The sequence below is a fragment of the Bos taurus genome, chromosome 7 (assembly GCF_002263795.3).
Source record: "Bos taurus isolate L1 Dominette 01449 registration number 42190680 breed Hereford chromosome 7, ARS-UCD2.0, whole genome shotgun sequence".
Classification (NCBI taxonomy): domain Eukaryota; kingdom Metazoa; phylum Chordata; class Mammalia; order Artiodactyla; family Bovidae; genus Bos; species Bos taurus.
In genome coordinates, this window is record NC_037334.1 from 87,768,426 (window position 1) to 87,791,902 (window position 23,477).

The 23,477-nt window shown below is 36.3% G+C and overlaps 1 protein-coding gene across 4 annotated transcripts in view; it reads right to left on the reverse strand.

Moving 5' to 3' along the window:
* TMEM161B (transmembrane protein 161B) overlaps positions 1 to 23,477 on the reverse strand; it is a 78,359-nt gene that overhangs the window by 29,232 nt on the left and 25,650 nt on the right. For 2 of the 4 annotated variants that reach the window (XM_024994074.2, XM_024994072.2), the window contains exons 2-4: positions 14,005 to 14,070; positions 10,236 to 10,319; positions 4,455 to 4,611 (exon numbers count right to left, since the gene is read on the reverse strand). Coding sequence is in view for 3 of the 4 variants with exons in the window: in XM_024994072.2 (XP_024849840.1) it covers positions 4,455 to 4,501 (47 nt within the window). In the remaining variant the exon portion in view is untranslated. Of the gene's footprint in view, positions 1 to 4,454; positions 4,612 to 8,039; positions 8,138 to 10,235; positions 10,320 to 14,004; positions 14,071 to 23,477 lie in introns of those variants that run through there. The other 2 variants (XM_059888060.1, NM_001205673.1) reach the window with 2 other exon arrangements.

The window sequence follows — 23,477 nt, forward strand, 5'->3', positions numbered from 1 at the left end:
AAACACCATTATCATGTATTATTTAAACATGAGTAAGGAATGGCATCCGGTCCCATCACTTCATGGGAAATAGATGGGGAAACAGTGGAAACAGTGTCAGGCTTTATTTTCCTGGGCTCCAAAATCACTGCAGATGGTGACTGCAGCCATGAAATTAAGACGCTTACTCCTTGGAAGGAAAGTTATGACCAACCTAGATAGCATATTCAAAAGCAGAGACATTACTTTGCCAACAAAGGTTCGTCTAGTCAAGGCTATGGTTTTTCCTGTGGTCATGTATGGATGTGAGAGTTGGACTGTGAAGAAGGCTGAGTGCCGAAGAATTAATGCTTTTGAACTGTGGTGTTGGAGAAGACTCTTGAGAGTCCCTTGGACTGCAAGGAGATCCAACCAGTCCATTCTGAAGGAGATCAGCCCTGGGATTTCTCTGGAAGGAATGATGCTAAAGCTGAAACTCCAGTACTCTGGCCGCCTCATGCGAAGGGTTGACTCATTGGAAAAGACTCTGATGCTGGGAGGGATTAGGGGCAGGAGGAGAAGGGGACAACAGAGGATGAGATGGCTGGATGGCATCATTGACTCAATGGATGTGAGCATGAGTGAACTCCGAGAGTTGGTGATGGACAGGGAGGCCTGGCGTGCTGTGATTCATGGGGTCGCGAAGAGTCGGACATGACTGAGCGACTGAACTGAACTGAAGGAAAGCTGCAGAGGGAAGGCGCCAAGATGGCGGAGGAGTAGGATGGGGAAAACACTTTCTCCCCCACAAATTCATCAAAAGAGCATTTAAACGTCGAGTAAATTCCACAAAACAACTTCTGAATGCCGGCAGAGGACATCAGGCACCCAGAAAAGCAACCCAACTCCTCGAAAGGAGGTAGGAAAAAATATTAAAGACAATAAAAGAGACAAAAGAGGGAGGGACGGAGTTCCGTCCCTGGAAGGGAGTCTTAAAAAGAGAGAGGTTTCCAAACACCAGGAAACCTTCTCACTGCCGAATCCGTGCCGAGCTTTGGAAGCACAGAGGACGACATAACAGGGAGAAGAAATAAATAAACAATTAAAACTCGCAGATTGCGAGCCCTACAGTAACTCCTCCAGCGGAGAAGCAGCGCAGACGCCTGCATCCGCCATTAGCAAGCGGGGGCTGGGCAGGGAGGCGCGGCGCGGGCTGCATCGCTGAGAGTAAGAATCTGGCCTGAATACCCTGAGCACTATCTGAGCGAAATAATTTGGGCTAGCAAACCAGACTGTGGGATATCTACCATGCGAAAAGCCAGCCCTAACCTAAGACACCGCCAGCCCGCGCACGGAACAAAGGACTAAACAGAGGTAGCCGGCTGCAAACCTTCCCCCTCCGGTGACAGGCAGCCAGAGCCGGAAGGGGGCAATCGCAGCCCCAGAGAGACATTATCTATAAAACTGGCTTCTTTGCTAACTAAAACTTATTGGGGGTCTGGACGGTCAACATCTGCCTGAGAAGGTGCACCGGTTTTACACCCAGATAACCAAGTGGCGGGGAGGCGATAAGTCGCAGCATTGGCGCTCGCCAAACACCTCATCACCTGAGCTGCTCGGACCTGGGAAGAGCACAAAACGCAGCCCCAACTGAGTCTGCGCCTCTGAGGACTACCTGAGTGCTTGAACCTGAGCGGCTTGGACCTGGGAGGTGCATGCAACCCAGGGCCAGCCTCGGATTGTTCCCGGCGGAACAACCTAGAGCCTGAGCAGTGTGGGCAGGGAGGCTACACGCGCCGTGAGCGGGGGCAGACCCAGTGTGGCTGAGGCACTGCGAGCGCACGCCAGTGTCATTTGTTTGCAGCATCCCTCCCTCCCTCCCCATAGCGCGACTGAACAAAGAGAAGAAATACAGCTCCACCCACCAGAACACCGACACAAACTTCCCTAACCAGGAAACCTTGACAAGCCACCTCTACATACCTACACACAGCGAGGAAACGCCACAATAGAGAGAACTCCACAAACTGCCAGAATACAGAAAGGACTCCCAAACTCAGCAATTTAAACAAGATGAAGAGACAGAGGAATACCCAGCAGATAAAGGAACAGGATAAATGCCCACCAAACCAAACAAAAGAGGAAGAGATAGGGAATCTACCTGATAAAGAATTCCAAATAATGATAGTGAAATTGATCCAAAATCTTGAAATTAAAATGGAATCACAGATAAATAGCCTGGAGACAAGGATTGAGAAGATGCAAGAAAGGTTTAACAAGGACCTAGAAGAAATAAAAAAGAGTCAATATATAATGAATAATGCAATAAATGAAATTAAAAACACTCTGGAGGCAACAAATAGTAGAATAACAGAGGCAGAAGATAGGATTAGTGAATTTGAAGATAGAATGGTAGAAATAAATGAATCAGAGAGGATAAAAGAAAAACGAATTAAAAGAAATGAGGACAATCTCAGAGACCTCCAGGACAATACTAAACGCTACAACATTCAAATCATAGGGGTTCCAGAAGAAGAAGACAAAAAGAAAGACCATGAGAAAATACTTGAGGAGATAATAGTTGAAAACTTCCCTAAAATGGGGAAGGAAATAATCACCCAAGTCCAAGAAACCCAGAGAGTCCCAAACAGGATAAACCCAAGGAGAAACACCCCAAGACACATATTAATCAAATTAACAAAGATCAAACACAAAGAACAATATTAAAAGCAGCAAGGGAAAAACAACAAATAACACACAAGGGAATTCCCATAAGGATAACAGCTGATCTTTCAATAGAAACTCTTCAAGCCAGGAGGGAATGGCAAGACATACTTAAAATGATGAAAGAAAATAACCTACAGCCCAGATTATTGTACCCAGCAAGGATCTCATTCAAGTATGAAGGAGAAATCAAAAGCTTTTCAGACAAGCAAAAGCTGAGAGAATTCTGCACCACCAAACCAGCTCTTCAACAAATACTAAAGGATATTCTCTAGACAGGAAACACAAAAATGGTGTATAAACTCGAACCCAAAACAATAAAGTAAATGGCAACGGGATCATACTTATTAGTAATTACCTTAAACGTAAATGGGTTGAATGCCCCAACCAAAAGACAAAGACTGGCTGAATGGATACAAAAACAAGACCCCTACATATGTTGTCTACAAGAGACCCACCTCAAAACAGGGGACACATACAGACTGAAAGTGAAGGGCTGGAAAAAGATTTTCCATGCAAATTGGGACCAAAAGAAAGCAGGAGTCACAATACTCGTATCAGATAAATTAGACTTTAAAACAAAGGCTGTGAAAAGAGACAAAGAAGGTCACTACATAATGATCAAAGGATCAATCCAAGAAGAAGATATAACAATTATAAATATATATCCACCCAACATGGGAGCACCGCAGTATGTAAGACAAATCCTAACAAGTATGAAAGGAGAAATTAACAATAACACAATAATAGTGGGAGACTTTAATACCCCACTCACACTTATGGATAGATCAACTAAACAGAAAATTAACAAGGAAAAAAAAAAAAAAAAAAACATGTATCTATAAAGTTCACTAAAGCAAAGCACAGTAAAATGAGGTATAGCAATAAAAGGCATTAAATTTATCAAATAAAAAAAATAATAAAGTGCTGAAAAATTAAAAAAAAAAATAAAATCAGTTTGTCAATATCTACAAAATTATCTTGCTGGGATTTTGATTGGAATTGAATTAAATCTGTAGATCAAGTTTGGAAGATCTGACATCATGACAGTACTGAGTCTTTCTGTTCGTGAACATGGAGTGTCTCTCAATTTATTCAGTTCTTTAATTTTGTTCTTCAGAGTTTTATAATTTCTTCATGTTGACTCATACATACATTGTTAGATTTATACCTAAGTATTTCATTTTTGGATGCTAATGTAAATGACATTGTGTTTTTAATTTCAAATTCTACTCTTTCATTGCTGGCATGTAGAAAAGCAGTTGACTTTTGTATATTAACCTTATACCCTTCTGTCTTGCCATATTTGTTTATTAGCTACAGAAGTTTTTTGTTAATCCTTTAAGATTTTCTATATAGATGATTGCATCATCAGAAAACAATGTTCTATTTCTTTTTTCTCCAAACAATTTCTTTGTTTTCTTGCGTGTGTGTTTAGAAAAAAATAAAAAATAAATAAATAAACAGCAAGAAAAAAAAAAAAAAGGAAAGCTGCAAAGAACTACCTAAAAGAGGTGAAAGGGGCTCCCTCTGTGACATGAGTCAGACAGGAAAGGAAAGGGAGGGAACTGCTTTCTTTCCTTGTATTTCACCTTTTAAACTATCTACCTCCATTAAAAAATTTTTTTTCCAAGTATATAAAGAGGATTTCAACAAAGAAACATTCTCTAATGATCTAAAATCCTTTCTAAATCAGAGACAAGATCTAATAGTGTTAGCTGTAAAAGGAAAACAAATTCATAAATTAATATTAATGATGTTTTGAAGGATACATTGCAAAAGACAAAACAAGCAGGCACCAGACTAAGCTGATATTCATTTCTTGTGTGGGCTTCACAAAACTGTAGTAGACTTCAGTTACTAGATAGACAACTGTAGCAGCCACTGTGAAATCCACCAGCCACTGGTATTCTGGAAAGTAATGCAATGCTGAAAAATAAAGGTTTAAGAAAGAAAGTTTTACTTAAACTGAAAAACAGCTTTAGGAAGATTTATCTATAATTAACTTCAAATGTGAGATTTTATTGTTTGATGATTTGCCATGTGCAAATATGAGAATCTAAAAATGTGAGAAATAGATTGAGAATACTGCCATCCAAAACTAAACTTTAATACATTGTAAATTAAATAATAAAACTGAAATGATTACCAAAAATTATTTAAATGGTTGTTAAAAATATGATTGCAAAATGAGTTGGTATTTTTTTAAATGATTAGCTTTCACAGAAATTATAAATTATTACTTGAAAAAAAAAAGAATCTGAGCAATAATATTTTAGCTTTAGAATATAACTTGATAGAGTATTATACAGATTTACTTATATTCATTTCTATGAAACAAGCGAGTTGGACTTCATGTCACATTTTACTAACCTTACTAATGGAGGATTAATAATTTTGTGAGTTACTGCAGGCTAAAATAATAAATTAAGTAAATACACTTTTTATTCTCTAGAAGAAAAGTTCAAGAAATGCCTGTCAACTCTCCATAAAACCATACTCCTTCAACAAACTATTCCAACCTTAAGGGTTGACATTAAAATTAACACTGTCTCAAAGTGTAATTCCATTCCCTTTTCTTGGATATTCTGGTTTATTTCTGCCAGAGAATAGTCTCAAAGATCAATATCATTTTGCAAAAGACCTTCTAGAAATGTGGAAATATATCATGTACCAGAACACCATTTCCTATGTTCTCACTGGCACATAATAAAATGATCTACATTACTCCGGGAAAATTTTAGTTGTAATATGTAACACCTGAGGATATTTTAAAATCCGAATTTACAAAAAAAAAAAAAAAAAGACTTTTAAAAATAAAGTACCACTCAAAATAAGAGTTATTTAAAATATAAAAATAAACTAACCAAACTTACATCTTCATGAGGTGACAGCAAAACTTCCAGTTCCTTTCATAATTAGGTATATTCTTTATTCATGTCAATTTAACACACTTACTTTGCCTTCAAGCTATTTTAACTGCTTTAGGTTTTTTGTTGTAATAGACCTAATAACTTCTGAACATCAGTCTGAAAGATTTACCCTAAAGTACTTGAAGAAATCCTACTCTGTAGAACCCTCTCCTCCCCTGTAGTCATTCAGTTGAACTTCTTAAATAACTTTCTGGAAAGACGGCAGAGAAATGGAACAGACAAAGACCTGTTTATCTAAAGATAAAGTTATTTCAGTTTTTACTAACAAAAGTTAAAGTAAATGTTCTAATTCTCCATGCCTGCCCACATTCACACAGGCTTCCCCCAGGGAACTCATTCATAGCAAACAGACAGGTGACATTCAAATGTTCTTATGTCCTTTAAGAGATTTGTCTAACAGATAGCTAACACAAACTGAAAGACTTTTAAGATAGTTATTGGGCTATCAATAATACATACATTCAATAAAAGAACAAATTATATATATTCTTGGTTATGTATATAACTCAAGTATTACATTCTTTTTCTGTATTCAATAATGTAATTATATACATGTATATACATATATTCTCTCAATAGAATATTGCACTAAAAACCGAGAATTCATCAATTCCAGTGATTTGTATTAGCCTCCTGAGAGCACCTAAAAGGCAGGTAGAAAACCCTCTACTTTTACCTAAACAGAGACACAGAGCATGCATTCACAAATGATTATATAAATATAAACATAAATAACATCTCTATTACTGATTAACTAGAATAATCTTGATGTTACATGATCAGTTATTTAACAAGTACGATTTGCAATTATTGCTCAAAATTGTAAAACAAAATACTGAATAAGCTGAAGGCACATTACCCCTAACTTCAATTTTTTAAGTTCATTAAGTAGCCTAATTCTCGCTAAATGTCTCTACCACATTCAGAGTTATTTAACTCCTCTATCTAACAAGTTGAAAAAAAAGTCAGTAATAGTTACATACCTCATAGAACTGTGAGGGCAACATAATACAAATAAAGCACTTGTAACAATGTCTGATAAGTAGTCAATTTAAACTATTATTAAGGTTGATTAGCTGATAATTATCCATTACACATCAGTTATTAGTAAGAACAGCAAAATTCTGTTTTAGAAATCAGGAAACGTGTATAAGTATTCTTGTCCAAGTACCCACACCTATCAGATTAACAAAACAAATGGGATAACTAATCAAAAAGTTCAAGTGCTTTTACATGTTTTAAATATTGCATGAAAAACAGTTAAAAAGAAAAAAAGGGGGATGAGGTAACCAGTCTCAATAGTCTGAATAACACTAGACAACTAACGTATATTGTTCATCACTGACACTTTGTAGGAAACCCTTTCCATACATATATATACACACATACATACAATCCTGTAAATGAAGCATCAACTTTCAAATGTAATGAAGGCACCTTGTTTCACAAAGTAATTCTTTATGAGATGTGAAGTGACTCTATTAAGATTTTTCTGTGGTGGTGTGATTTAATCCAAGAAGGACCAAATTACATAAAGATATACAGCATTACCAAAATTATGTTTAAATGTCATTTTAATTTCTTATCATATAAAACTGTAGTTCTTAAACCTAGTCAAAAAATCAGAACCATGTGGAATACTTAAAACAACACAAATTCCCAGAGTCCCAGAAACCATTGTAGATTTACTGAATCATCAAGGGTAGGTATAAGAGAATCTTTATCTTTAAAGAGCTGCTTAAGTGGTTCTGATATACAGCCAGGTCTGAAAACTAGTGTTCTAAACATATCACCTTAGATGCTTTTCTCTTATAGGATTTGAATAATTTCATATAAATTTCACTTTAAATTTAAAATCATTATAGTTATTACATAATTTTAAACACTAATATACAGGGGGAAAATTGAGTAACTTATTCAGAGATATCCAATAAAATCTTGAATAAGTAAAGTTTTCTATTTCTAATCCAATTCATCATCCTAAAACCATTTTCCTTTCTACTAAGTGTAACATAAGGTTGAATTGCTTTAAATATAGGTAGTTTAATACAAACATACAGATGCCTTTCTACAAGCAACATTATAAAACATGAAAACTGATAACAGATGGCAACTTAGAATTTGAGATAGTAAAAACGGTAACCTCAGCATTTACAAAAACTGTGTAACAAACTTGCATAAGACGGCCTCTTCTGAAAAATGGGGAAAAATAAGGCTTACTATAAGTTAGGTGGATAGAAAAACAAATTCAATTCAGATGAAGTCATTTTGAGCTTCTTAGCTCTGAAAAAGATTTCAGTCTGTATAATGGACTTAATGATTAGGAAAACAAAAGAATCTAACAACAAAAGATAAATTCAAGTACTTTCACTAGCATAATATAAAACTGAGATTTACAGAACACTTTACCCAGATTTCCCTTACCTAAAGTATCCACTTCTGTAACTGACTTTGTTTCTAGATGGAGATCAATATCCTTTGGAATGGTTAGTGGCTTACTTTCAATGTGACCATTATATTTCCTATAAAAATCAGACAAGTGACACAAAAAACAGGTTACCCTCACTGTTATTCAAGTGTTTGTATCAAACTAACTACAAATGAGGTTATATATTTCACAGCGAAAAAGAGGCAGAAGTTCTCATATTTTATCAAAAAGGAGGTAAGGCACTAAAAAGTAGATTTCAAAAGGGGAACTACAAAATATGGATGTAAATTATTAAGAGAACACACAGATTAACAGAAGAGTTACCTATACTAGTGACAGAAACAAAACCTTGACTGCTAGCTTACCATCTCACCCCTTTTTCCTGCTCTCTTCTGGGATTTAAAGACAGCCCTAACATCTCGTTCCTGAGGCACACAAGTAAAAGGAAATGAAGACAAAATGCATTTCACTCTGAAATTATACACATACACACATACAAACATATACACAGACCTGTAGCTATAAACAAATCAGAACTGAAAATATATATGAAGATTTATTTGCATGAGAAATTCAGAAACGTGCAAGGCCAGTTCAGAGCTGCTCTTACAAAGAATCACGGGTGGAGGAAAACAAGAGAATTCTTCAGGTGCATGTGTTTTATTTCCAAATTTAATTTTTAAACACAATCAAACATAAATCAAAAGCAATAAACTAAGTTTCAGTAACAATAATTATAACACCAAGAAATGACTTTGTATTTACCCTTTAATAAGTATAAACTGAGAAAACCTCAATAAAAATTTTAATTCATGTCAATAAATCAAATAATAACTACTGCTACTAAAACAGGATAGTGCTGTTAATGTATCTTTTTGTAAATGTAAAGCATTTTCAAAATATAAAAATTATTATAAAAATAACAAAATTATTGGGTACAAGGCATATAATAAAAATTCAAATGTTTATAAAATAAATACTATACTACCTAAGCTCACAAATGTTGACCATGGTAGTTGTGAGAGGCAAATGCAGAGTAGTTAAAAGGAAATGTAGAAACTAAAAATTGACCTGGATTAAAATTCTGACTCTAATAGCTATGTGAACTCGAGCAATTCATTTAACACCTCTAAGCAACACCTTCCTTACTAGCAAAATATAAATTAATAATGAATATTTAGGGTTATTGCATGATTAAACAAGACTGCATAAAAGTGCTTTGAAATTTTTAATATTTGACAGAAATATTTTATTAAAGAATATAACCACTGGAATACAAAGAAGGAGGATTTACACTTAATATTCCAATGACCTTCAAGGTGTATTTGTAATGATAAGTGAAAAAGAAAATCGTGGCCAAATCAGAAAAGACAAGACTTTTCAAACTTCCAATTTCAAATAATCATTAATGTTCAAAAAAACTTTTCAGTCTCTATAAATCTATTCACCCACATTAATATAATTTTTATGATATACACGAGGAATTGGTGATAATGTTGTCACCGACATTTTAAAATATATTAGAATCACAGATTCAGATCCTAAGACGTTCTCCCCAGTTAAGGAAACTAAGGCCCATTTAGAGAGGCTAACTGACATATACTTTCTATGAAGATTCAATATAAATAAGGACATAAAATTTTAAAGCTGGAAGAATCTTTCAAAATTACTGTTTGGTCCTTCTCCTTCACAGATGAGGCTGCTGGAGTCTATTCAGTGAGGTTTATTAATAGGCAATTTTCTCCATAAACTTTAAATATAATATTTAAGAGCCTGTACAGGATCTAAGAAGTTACAGTGTTCACCCCTTTTATTAAAAAAAAAAAAGAGAGAGAAAAGAGGTAAAAAGCAACTGAATTTGCCCAATTTCTGGGTGGTAGCAAAATCTGGAAAAGAACCCAAACCACCTGGTATCTTTAAATGAGTTGCAAAGACATGAGTTATGGGTCTCTCAACCCCCCACTAACAATTTCAAGTAAAATTATCATTTTTGTGTTTATATATTAGATTACTACATATTGGGTGCTCTTAAAGGGCAATTCAATATTATTTTAGATCATGGATTTTGATTTCAGATTTTCCAATTGTTTATAGCATAATCAGTATATGTTACTTTAACCAAAGTATCAAAATACATTACCATAAATTCTGTAAAATATTTAACACTTTACAAACTGAACAATATAACTTACCTATCTTTTCTGCTTTTCCCTTTTTGCTGCTTTCCTGCAAGAATTCTTAATTCTTCTTCCGTAGGATGTTGATACCATCTCAAACTAAGAAAAAAATTTAATTCTTTTTAAATAAAGAATTAAAACCTCCAGAATTATTCACTTACTCTACAAACATTTATTGAGTTTCCTAATTGGGAAGACACTGCAGGGAAATATCAGGTGAAAAACTCTAACCTGAACAGATCCGACTGCTTAAGCCTTAAAAGGTTTAGATTCAAATTCAACAAACACCCACCAAGCACTTACTAGATGCCAGACTCTACAATGTTGTCTGTAGGTATTTCTCTTACAACTGATACACTATGAATATATATTAAGATCCTACTTTCTTACTTTAACAATAAAGGGTGTGAACTTTGCAGGCAAGCTTGCAGGAACACATTCAAATTCTCTCTACCCATCCTTCATTTACACAGAAGGAAATGTTCAGTTCAGTTCAGTCGCTCAGTCATGTCCAACTCTTTGCGACCCCATGAATCGCAGCACACCAGGCCTCCCTGTCCATCACCAACTCCCGGAGTCATGGAGACTCACGTCCATGGAGTCAGTGATGCCATCCAGCCATCTCATCCTCTGTGGTCCCCTTTTCCTCCTGCCCCCAATCCCTCCCAGCATCAGAGTCTTTTCCAATGAGTCAACTCTTCGCATGAGGTGGCCAAAGTACTGGAGTTTCAGCTTTAGCATCATTCCTTCCAAAGAAATCCCAGGGCTGATCTCCTTCAGAATGGACTGGTTGGATCTCCTTGCAGTCCAAAGGACTCTCAAGAGTCTTCTCCAACACCACAGTTCAAAAGCATCAATTCTTCGGTGCTCAGCCTTCTTCACAGGCCAACTCTCACATCCATACATGACCACAGGAAAAACCAAAGCCTTGACTAGACGAACCTTTGTTGGCAAAGTAATGTCTCTGCTTTTGAATATGCTATCTAGGTTGGTCATAACTTTCCTTCCAAGGAGTAAGCGTCTTTTAATTTCTTTTAATTTAATAAGGAATTGTTATTTGTCTTAAAAAGAGTCCTCTGAATGCCCCCAAAACTACAAGTAGTCTTTGCTCTTCTTTCCTTCCTTAATTTAGCTGGAGAATTTTCAAACTTGATGTAAGAATTAGAGTGAATTGCTGTATTAACAAAACCCTTTACTCTTAACCACATCTAACCCTCTTTGGTTCAGTTCAGTTCAGTTCAGTCGCTCAGTCATGTCAGACTCTTTGCGACCCCATGAATCGCAGCACGCCAGGCCTTCCTGTCCATCACCATCTCCTGGAGTTCACTCAAACTCACATCCATTGAGTCGGTGATGCCATCCAGCCATCTCCCTCCTACCCCCAATCCCTCCCAGCATCAGAGTCTTTTCCAATGAGTCAACTCTTCGCATGATGTGGCCAAAGTACTGGAGTTTCAGCTTTAGCATCAGTCCTTCCAAAGAAATCCCAGGGCTGATCTCCTTTAGAATGGACTGGTTGGATCTCCTTGTAGTCCAAGGGACTCTCAAGAGTCTTCTCCAACACCACAGCTCAAAAGCATCAATTCTTCGGCGCTCAGCTTTCTTCACAATCCAACTCTCGCATCCTGTATACATGACTTTTTGGTTAGGGCTCCAAAAACATGTGATTGTATTTACCTCCACTACCCAGTCAAAATATCTAGACAAGTCATTTATTCCTTCCCAAGCACCCACCTTCTTATTCACAATTTCCTGTCTCACCTGAACTTCCTATCTGTCAGCCACCTAAGTTTGATATTTGGGTTTTACCTTCAACATGCCCTTTCCATATATTAGCATTAATTCTGTTCTTTAACTCTTAAAAGTTCCAAACTTGCCTACTTCCTGAAAGGACCTCAGTTCAGCGTATCTTCCTTTCTAGCTGACTATGGCAAAACTCTTCTTTTCCCCTAGACTCTCCTAAACGCATTCTAATCCCACATTTATTTTTTTCCATAATGCAAATCCTATCAAGGCATATATGCCTGCATAAATCCTTTCCAAGACTCCTCACAGAGTAAACAAGTGAGTAAGACAGCTAAGCAAAGGATACCAACCAATATCCTGTTGTGAAAAAGAAACAAGACACTTCATATTGAAAGATCTTCCAATTTTTCAACCACAAAAATCTAGATTTTTAAAGTGAAATACCTCAATTTTTAAAAAATGCTACTGCTGATTTTCTGTTTTAAAAATATTGCTGAACTGGTAATGTGAGTAATGACCAAATATTTAGTGATATAAAGAAACTGTTAAAAAATTTTTTAGCTGTGATAATGGGATTACAGTAACTTTTTAAAAGTTCATATATTTTAGAGATATACACTGAAATATCTATGAATGAAATAATAATATTTGCTACAAAATAATGTTGGGGGAAGAGAGGAAGGGAGTACAGATGAAACAAACTGGCCACCAGCTATTGTAATGACTACACGGGAGCTCATTATACTTGTTATATATTCATGGTATCATTCTGTCTGTTCTTTGTATATGTTTAAACATTTGCATTAAAGCTAAAATACACATTACAATGCCATATATAGAGTTTGTGACCTCTTATTTTAATAGCCTTTCACAATCTACTGTCTACTTCATCAGACTCAAGAATTCCCTTTTTGGGGATGGGAGGATCCAGAGGGAGGGGACATAAGTACACCTATGGCTGATTAATGTTGATGTAGGCAGAAACTAACATGATATTGTAGAGCAATTATCCTCCAATTACAAAAAGAACCACCCTTTTGAACATGACCTTCTACCTAGACTAAGTGACATTTATTCCACAAATTCTTTCATCCCTTGGCATTTTTGCATATATCCTTCCCTCTGCTTGAAATACCTGTGCTGCTATTGGCAAACTTCTAATTTACTTTGATGCTTTATAAGGCGATCTCTCTGTGGTATAATAAAGAATACATCTGGTTACTGCCCTACTTATAGCTTCAGGATGGAGGTGGGTCACCAGAAATACCACCCAATTAGAACTGGAACTTTCAGCCAGCTGACCTCCAGGAATGGGAAGGGTGTTGAAGATTAAGTTTCAATCATGCGGCCAATGATTAAAATCGCGCCTATGTAATGAAACTCCATAAAATCTCTAGACACCGAAGCTCCGAGGAGCTTCCTAGCTGTTAAACATACTGAAGTACCTGGAGGGTGACATGTCCTGATTCCGCAGGGAGAGGACATGGAAACGCTGTGCTCCTTCCCAAACCTCGTCCAATGTGTAATCTTTATATTAATGTAACTGTAACCACTGCACTTTCTTTGGTTCTAATTGTTATACAGAATTACTGAACCTGACGGGGTCATGGAAATGCTGGTTTTCAAAAGTATGGCTCAGGGATTCCAAGAACTTGCAGCTGGCATCCAAAGCCTGTGCATTCTTATGGAGGATTTTGCCTTTAACCAATGGAATCTGAGCTAACTCCAGGTAGCTAGTGTCAAAATTGAACTGCAGTTGGTACCAGACTGATTGGGGTAAAACGGAATATTCCTCTAGCTGATAGATCTGTGGAGTAAAGATTTTGTGACTTACTTGTTCCTGTATACTTCAAAACTAGTACAGTTACTGGCATATAGTAAGTGCTCAAAAAGGATCAATGAATGAATGCAGTTCTCCTCTTAAGGGTTTTAAAATAAAATATATATATATCCCAACCCAAAATGCCCTAAACTATACTTAACATGGATAAGGAGGCACTTCCTGAAATTTCACTCAAAGTCCAGAATTTTAACTTACAGTTGATTCTCATTATTCGCGATAGTTATGCTCTATAAAGTCGCCACGAACACTGAACCATTGCTCCTAGGGGAAATACACGGTTAGGTTCCCATGAGCCTCCAAGTCACAACATCTTCAATCAATCAATACAAACCCTTGTTTTATGTGTGTTTCTGTTTAAAGATACCTTAATATATACTATTGATTCACTAATATTAAATTCATGGTCAACAGTAATAAAACTCAGGTGTGAACAAAACTTATCTAATAACTGTAATCTTAAGTATAGTATTTTCCTGGTATCTGTGAATACTAGTGAATTTTCTCCATAGGGCACATCATAACCTTCTTGAGCTTAGGAACACTAGATAGCAAGCACTGCAGCACTATACTTGGGGGCCATTTTGAATAGCAAAGTCACCAAAAAAGCAAAAATGTATAAAGATGGACTAGTTAGACCACAAAAGGACACCTGATTACATTATGAGACGTACAACAAGAAGGCTTCAGCTGGGAACCTAGGCCTCAGCTGGGAACAAGCTACCCAAATTTTGTACCACTCTGTATATATTTCTATAAATGACTTCAAAAGCACCACGAGTACGACTTTTGGGATTACAAATAAATTTTAGCAATTAGGCAAATCACAAGTACAGAATCTACAAATAATGAGGACTGAGTATATAACATTTAGGAGAACACATAAGCAATAACTCATTTATAAAGCCTAAAATTAGTTGTTTATTTCTTTGAGGAAATAATTCTCAGTGAAAGAATCTTAGTACTACAGGAAAACTTAAGTTACATTTACAGTCCTACAATAATGAAATATTTTAAGACCCCTACATTTTCTAGGATCTATTTTCTTCTAAAATATTCTCAGATTTAATTGTGTGAATCCATTTTTCTAAATACCTGTAATTTTGGTATTTAAATCCATAGGCATTAATAAGATCACCTAACAGTAACATAAAACATAGTAGAAGGCTAAAGAGTTAATAAGGAAGCGGGAAAACTGAGTTTATGAGAACAAGTATGTACAAATTCAGCACTGAAGTAAAAACAGGGAAATAACCCAAACCTAAGGAATGGATATGGGAGGGGCTTTGCCATTTAAAAAGGAAGGGAGGCAGAGTTGTGACTCTTTATTTGTTTATTTGTTGTTATTATTTTTAATGGGAAACATTTTAAAAATGTGTGTGTGCATTAATAGGAATAGTCCTACAGATATAAAGCAATTAATGGCACAGAGATGGGAAATGGCCAAAGAAGCCAAGTCTGAGTGAAGGTTAGAGGGGATGGGGTACAGCCCACAAATGAAGCTATTGGGTCTTGATAGCAAGAGATATCCTCCATAGGCCAAAATTAAAATATGTAAACAGTAAAAAACAAAAAACATAAGTGGCATGAAGATGAGAGGGAGAACAAAAATAAAAAACAAAGAGAAGCTGCACATGCACCTAGGGCTAGGGCTTTGACGGCATGAAGATGAGAGAGAGAGAGGTTCCTGCTTTAAGAGCTTAGAGTGAGGCTGAGGCAGGAATGTGTAAATGAAGAGAGGTCTGGGGCTGAAAAAGCTGGCTGAGAAGTACAACACACAAGACTTCCAGGCTGCATGGAGGAGCCATCGAAGGATGTGAAAACAAAGGAAAACCTATTAATAAAAGTATAGTTACACACTTTTCTTCAATAGCCACTGCTTCATAGAATTTGATTTCATATGATTCCTATCTAGCATACTTTAAGTTTTGACCTAAATTTTTGGTCTTTTCCTTTGCAAAATGACTTGGAACCTGCTTCCCATGATGCAATTTATCGTCATTCATCAGTCGTGAAGTCGTGTCAGACTCTTTGTGACCCCATGAACTGCAGCATGCCAGGCTTCCCTGTTCCTCATCATCTCCCTGAGTTGGCTCAATATCATGTCCACTGAGTCAGTGACGCCATCCAACCATCTCGCCCTGTTGCCCCCTTCTCCTCTCGCCCTGAATCTTTTCTAGCATTAGGGTCTTTTCCTCTTCGCATCAGGTGGCCAAAGTAGTGGAGCTTCAGCTTCAACACCAGTCCTTCCAATGAATATTCAGGGTTGATTTCCTTTAGGATTGACTGGTTTGATCTCTTTGCAATCCAAGGGACTTGCAGGAGTCTTCTCCAACACCAAGGTTCAAAAGCATCAATTCTTTGGTGCTCAGCTTTCTTTATGGTACAATTCATATCCACACTGGATGTGATTACTGGAAAAACCATAGTTTTGGCTATATGGACCTTTGTTGGCAAAGTAATGTTTTTCCTTTTTAATATATTATCTAGTTTTGTCATAGTTTTTCTTCCAAGGAGCAAGTATCTTTTAATTTCATGGCTGCAGTCACTATTGTCCACAGTGATTTTGAAACCCAAGAAAATAAAATGTCACTGCTTCCAATATTTCCCCTTTTATGTGGCATGAGTGATGAGACCAGATGCCATGATCTTAGTTTTTCGAATGTTGACTTTTAAGGCAGCTTTTTCACTCTCCTCTTTCACTTTCATCAAGAGGCTCTTTAGTTCCTCTTCACTTTCTGCCATTAGAGAGGTATCATCTGCATATCTGAGGTTGTTGATATTTCTCTCAGGAATCTTGATTCCAGCTTGTGAGTCATACACCCCAGTATTTCATGTATCACCAACTCAACAGACATGAGTTTGAGTAAACTCCAGGAGTTGGTGATGGACAGGGTGGCCTGGTGTGCTGCAGTCCATGGGATCACAAAGAGTCAACACGACTGAGCAACTGAACTGAACTGAATTCTGCATACAACTTAAATAAGCAGGGTGACAATATACAGCCTTGATGTACTCCTTTCCCAATTTTGAACCAGTCCATTGTTCCATATCCAGTTTTTCGTTACTTCTTGTCCTGCATACAGATTTCTCAGGAGTCAGGTAAGGTGGCCTGGCATCCCCATCTTATTAAGAATATTCCACAGTTTGTTGTCATCCACACAGTCAAAGGAGAAGCAGATGCGTTTTTGGAATTCCCTTGCTTTTTCTACGATACGGCATATATTGGCGCTTTGATCTCTGGTTCCTTTGCCTTTTCTAAATCCAGGTTGTGCATCTGGAAGTTCTCAGTTCATGTACTGCTGAAGCCTAGCTTGAAGGATTTTGAGCATAATCTTGCTAGTATGTGAAATGAGTGCAACTGTATGGTAATTTGAACATTCTTTGGCATTGCCTTTCTTTGGGATTGGAATGAAAACAGACCTTTTCCAGTTCTGTGGCCACTGCTGAGTTTTCCAAATTTGCTGGCATATTAAGTACAGTGTTTAACAACATCATCTTTCAGGATTTGGAATAGCTCAGCTGGAATTCCATCACCTCTGCTAGCTTTGTTCATAGTAACACTTCCTAAGGCCCACTTGACTTCGCACTCCAGGATGTCTGGCTCTAGGTGAGCAATCACACCATCATGGTTATCTGGGTCACTAAGATCTTTTTTGTATAGTTCTTCTGTGTATTCTTGCCACCTCTCAATCTCTTCTGCTTCTGTTAGGTCCTTGCCGGTTTTTGTCCTTTACTGTGCCTATCTTTGCATGAAATGTCTTCCCTTGGTATCTCCAATTTTCTTAAAGAGATCTCTAGAGTCTTCCCCATTCTATTGTTTACCTCTATTTATCTGCATTATTCACTTAAGATGGCTTTCTGATCTCTTCTTGCTATTCTCTAAAACTTGCATTAAGATGAGTGTATCGTTCCTTTTCTCCTTTGCCTTTCGCTTCTCTTTTCTTAGCTATTTGTAAGCCCTCCAGAGACAACCACTTTGCCTTCTTGCATTTCTTTTTCTTTGGGATGGTTTTGGCCACCACCTCCTGTACAATGTTATGAACCTCCGTCCATAGTTCTGCAGGCACTCTGTCTACCAGATGTAATCCCTTGAATCTATTCCTCACCTCCACTGTATAATCATAGTGTTAGTCACTCAGTCGCGTTCAATTTTTTGCGATCCCATGGACTGGAGCCCACCAGGCCCCTCTGTCCATGGGATTCTCCAGGCAAGAATATTGGAATGGGTGGCCACTTCCTTCTCCAGGGGATCTTCCTGACCCAGGGATCAAACCCATGTCTCATGCATTGCAGTCAGATTCTTTACTGTCTGAGCCACCAGGGAAGCCCAGGTATAATGTAAGTGCTATGTAAATAATTGAAGAAGAATGGAAAATTCAAGTTTGTTTTCTGGAACTTCACAGAATTTTTTTTTTTTCAAATATTTTCCATCCTTTGGTTGAATTCATGGATATGCAGATACAAAGGGCTGAATGTACTTTCTTCTCTCCAAATATCAAATTCCTGTAAATATATAACATCATATATAGTTCCATAGTAAATTCACAGGTTTTCTTGTTTGTTTTATTTTGCTTTAACCTGTCACGTAACATATTGCCATGAGTCTTTGGATGTGGCATCCAACTAAAAAAAGCTGCATATAGTCACTCTCTGTATGAGAGGTTAAATGTCGTAAGGCAACAACATTTCTGTGGACTATTTTTAAAACATGATAAATGGCATTATCAACATTATTCAAGATTTATTTTCACATATACATCACAGATCATCTCCAAATCAACAATTTGTAAGGGGAACACTAGAAAATAAAAATATAATCATAAGGGATTTGATTTAGGTCATACCTGAATGACCTAGTGGTTTTCCCTACTTTCTTCAATCTGAGCCTGAATTTTGCAATAATTGGCCTGATGCACTAGGCCTTTCAAATATGGGCTTAGAAGACAGATATAAAAGTTTATTAGTCTTATACGTGATATTAAGAATAATGGTTACAAAAATACAATTAAAGACAAATGCTTCATGTTAATTAAAAGAAGCATGATGTAAAATTACACATAGAATAATCACATCCATGAGGGGGAAATATGAAAAGATTAGAAGGAAATACAACAAAATTTACACAGAGACTGTCTTTAGCTGAAAGGAATACAGTTTGTTATCTCTTATTTTTTCCTTATTAATTTATTGTCTTTTTCTACATCACAAGCACGTATTATGCTAATAATAATTTTTTTTAAAAAGTAAGTATTAATAGAATTTACAACAAAACTGAACCTTTTGCATTTAAGTTAAACTGTATCTTCTGACATTTACTTTGGCTACTTTCACTTTAATTCAGTAAACAGTGTCTCAGATAACAAAGCCAACTGTGTTAAACTCCACTAAATCACTGAAATAATTTTTCAGTAATTTTCTTACATAAACCTCTTTTATAAAATAATATCAGGCTACAAACAAATCAGGCAGTTTCAAAGACCACTAAAAAAAAAAATACTACAAAATACAGAATGCATTGACCTAGATTCATTAAAAAAAAAAAAATTAAGCAGTAATGCTATTTAAAGTGAACTACTTAAAAAAATTTTAGAAGTAAAAATTTAAGAAATTTAAAATGAAAATCATAACATGAACAAATATGGAAAAGCTGGGTACTGAGAGAAAGCTAAAAACAGCTTTAATACGTAAATAATCATACAAAACTCTTTCACAAGATAGGTCATAACACAGTTTTGGTCTCTATTCTAAATCTCAAAGTAATAATTTAGACATGAAAAAAAACTTGAGAGAAAACAAACACCACCTAAAACCTAGGAAATCTTTCAGTACAAGTAACTAAAATAGTTTATTACATATATATTAATACATTCTCTTGTTACTTATTGGAAACTTTACTAGAATATCATGACATTCTGGAACGGATTAAGACAGCTAAGGCCGGAGAGCAAGGACTCAGGCATTCCGTAAGGGTAGTAGCTGAAGGTTTGAACCTTTCCCTTAGGTCATAGGTCCCACCTACTGTGCATTTGAATAGTAGGTTTCTCTCACCAAAGGGAATTTGCAAATTCTTGGATCAGGCAACATGCGAAAAAGAACAGGCAAAAAAAGAATTAAAAACAAATGAACAGGGTGTTGTCACATCCCTTACCCAATACAGGATGAGACAAAATCAGAATAAATCCAACCATAATATATTTTGAGTCAGGGACATATGAAGGGAAGTATCAGACCAAAGTGAGAGCCTAGGGGGATGAAGGGGGAGAGAAAAATGCATAAGGTTTAAGCTGAACAATCACAGAAAGCAGGTTCAGCAAGGAAGCTATAAAGGACAAAAAGCCAAATCTTGCTCCTCATGCAAAACCCACTATTCAAATGTACAAAGAATGTAACCTACCACTTACCTCTCCATGAAAAGAGGGGCCAAGCAAACTTCAAAACAAAAAGGAACTTTAATTACAACAGAAAGTAGAGAATACTCTGGCTACGAAGCAGTGGTATGCTGGACACGATAAAGAACTAACATCTGTAGGTGATCTGAGCAATGGTTATAACAAATGATCAGAGTAAAGGTACAGAGAAACCAACTTCCCACAATCCTTCTTTCCTTTGGAGAGGAAGAGATGGGAAGGGCAACCTGAGCACTAGACGCCACATCTGAGTTCTTCAAGGTTAGTAATTTGCTCACAGGTAACAGCAAGATCTTGTTTCATAAATTCTTATTAAAGCAGGAATGCCTCAACAGTCTAATAAAAAGGCATGTAAAAAAAGGAGAATAACATTTTCTAGGAGAAAAACATTTTTCTACTATAAAAAAGTAGAAGGATGGAATACAAAATAATTATGACTTAGTAATGTGAAACACATTTAATCTCAAATGGTGAGGAGAGGTATAATTTTAACAGATGATATTTCTTAAACTCTACTTCACACTTAGCATGCTTTTGGAATTAGAAAAATCCTGATGTGCCTTTAAATTTAGAATAAAAGATGTCTATAGTCCTAGAGAAGCCAGAAGAGTAAGTAAAGAGAAACCATACACTTCCTATAATCTGAGGATATCTTCTAGAAGGCTAAGCACACTAGGAAAAAAGGTAGAAAAAAGAAAACCTGAAATAAATTACTCTGTAAACCACCAGCAGAAGTCACAGTGATTGTAGAAAAGTTTACCTCCACCAAATTCAAAATTTGGTTTAAGTACATTCCAGGACAAGGGTCTGGAGTTTGATGAATAACCATACATCAAATAATTACTAGACGATGAGTCAGATTTCCAGGGTAAGAGGCTGGATCTGTTTCACTTTTCAGTACGTGAACATGAGTAAAGCTACAATTTCTCATCTAAAAATGGAGACAATATTACCTACAACATAAGGACTAGGCACTCACCAATCCTGCTTTTACTTCCCAAGCACAAGGAAAAGTATATTTCCCAGCCTGCCATGCACTTTTGGTCTGAACCAGTCACAGGGCTCCAGACTATACAATGTGGGCAGAAATGATGTATCTACTTCTAAGCCTGGACCCTAGAATCTCCTGAAAAAACCAGAGCCCATTCTCTCTTTATTTGCCAACTGGCACAGTTCAGTTCAGTTCAGTCGCTCAGTCGTGTCCGACTCTTTGTGACCGCATGGACTGCAGCATGCCAGGCCTCCCTGTCCATCACCAACTCCTGGAGTTTACTCAAACTCATGTCCATTGAGTCGGTGACGCCATCCAGCCATCTCATGCTGTCGTCCCCTTCTCCTCTCGCCTTCAATCTTTCCCATCAGGGTCTTTTCAACTGGCACAGCATCTAACAAAAAGGACTCCAAAGTAGCAGAAGGAACAGAGGAGCCACAAACAGAAGCAGGAGCCTAGAATCCCTAAGTAACACTTGAATCATCATTTTGTGAAGGAGCTACACGGAGAGTTGCCCTACCCCTCTCAGGTACCCTAATTTGACCTTGATTCCTGTCCTGTCTGTGACTGACAAACTTTTATTAAGTTCAGACACTGAGATTTCGGAGGTCATAAAATACCCCAATACATGTCTTCTTCCAAGTTCAGAGTGTAGAGATGCAAATGGGGTAACAGAAATAAAAATTCTACCAATACAAAGTTTCTTTAACGTTGTAAAGGTAATATTAACGGAAATGAACCAGGCTAAAGATTATGTACTTAATAAAAAAACACCTAGATATCTACAATATTAATTACAAAATAAAAATGTTATTCAACCAAGAGTCAGAAAACTAGTCAATTTTTTAATATAAAAAATCAACAGGCTAATATATAAGCAAAAACTGCGAATTTCTTCAAGGTGCTGACTTCAGGAAATTAGCAGGCTTACTTGTTAAGTCAACATAATAGAAACAGGTGCCACTTCACACCTTCCATTCTAAAAGAGACAGAAGTTGATGAGAGATATGGACAGAAGCTAATTAACGTGATAAAAAGAGAAGCCATAACTTTTAAGAAAAACATGAATACTTACAATCTGAATATATGATAAAATATTAAGTCAACAGATACCAAAACTAAAGTTTCTTCTGTCATACTTGTGATTAAACTATCGTGGTATCTACACCATCTATTCACTTAAATCTCTTCACTACAGCCACTCCCAAACCATCCTACACTATCTGTAATTTTGAAAGTTCTCTCATAAGCTTCTCCCTTTAAATTTCTTCAAGCATTTTACAAACGACAAAGAACGCCCTCAGATCTTCTTCCCTTTCTCTTTCTTCAACTCAGCAACAACACATGGTTTAAAATATAAACTGTCATTTCTCATCAATATTTTTACATGAGCAATTTAGAAGATATTTTAGATTTTCTTAATATTAAAAAGGTGTCATTTCATGTCACAAAAGGTTTGTAAAACAGTAATTATTTCAAAATGATAAAATCAACATTCTTATTCAACAGAATTAGGCAACAACAGTCAGAATATAGCTTCATGACTTAAAAATTTTAAAGAAAAATATCAATAGATGATTTTAAGAATAAAGAGCAAAACAAACAAAGAGGAAATGAAAGTAGCAGAAAAGAATCGCTAGAAAATCCTGATTGGTATTCCTTGGAACCTGATTTGGAATTAGGGACACCATTAACACTAAAGTTAATCTATTTACAAAAGCAAATCAAGATCACAAAATTTATCAACTTCATGTTTATTTTTGAAGGTTGAGCTCCTCTTCAAATTAGCAATATGTATACTTACATGACAGATAAATTGTCAAAAAAGAAGCAATTTTAAATATAATATATTATTTCAAAATTAACAAAGAGAATCAGTTTTCAATCTCTGGAAGTCTTAGTTTTATAGAAACAAATGGGCTGCAGATTACCTATTAGAAAATAGAAACTCCCTAAAAACGGATAAGACTGCCAAGATCTTTAAAGCCAAAAAGGATAGGAAGGCTCCCTGGAGACTCACTGGAAACAAAACCAGAAATGTGCAATTCTCAATAGAAAATAAGCTACCTTAATATGTATTTTATCTAGTTTATTAATTCAGATTCTATTTATTTAGAATTAATGGTATTTGCCCAGCAGATATTCACCCTTTCATGATCTACAAAAAAGGGTTGTTGCTAAGCAAAACAAGTAAGCAAGACTACACAGGGTATAAACCTACATGGTTAAAAACCAGTCACTGATGATTTACTTTTTTCACTTATAAATAT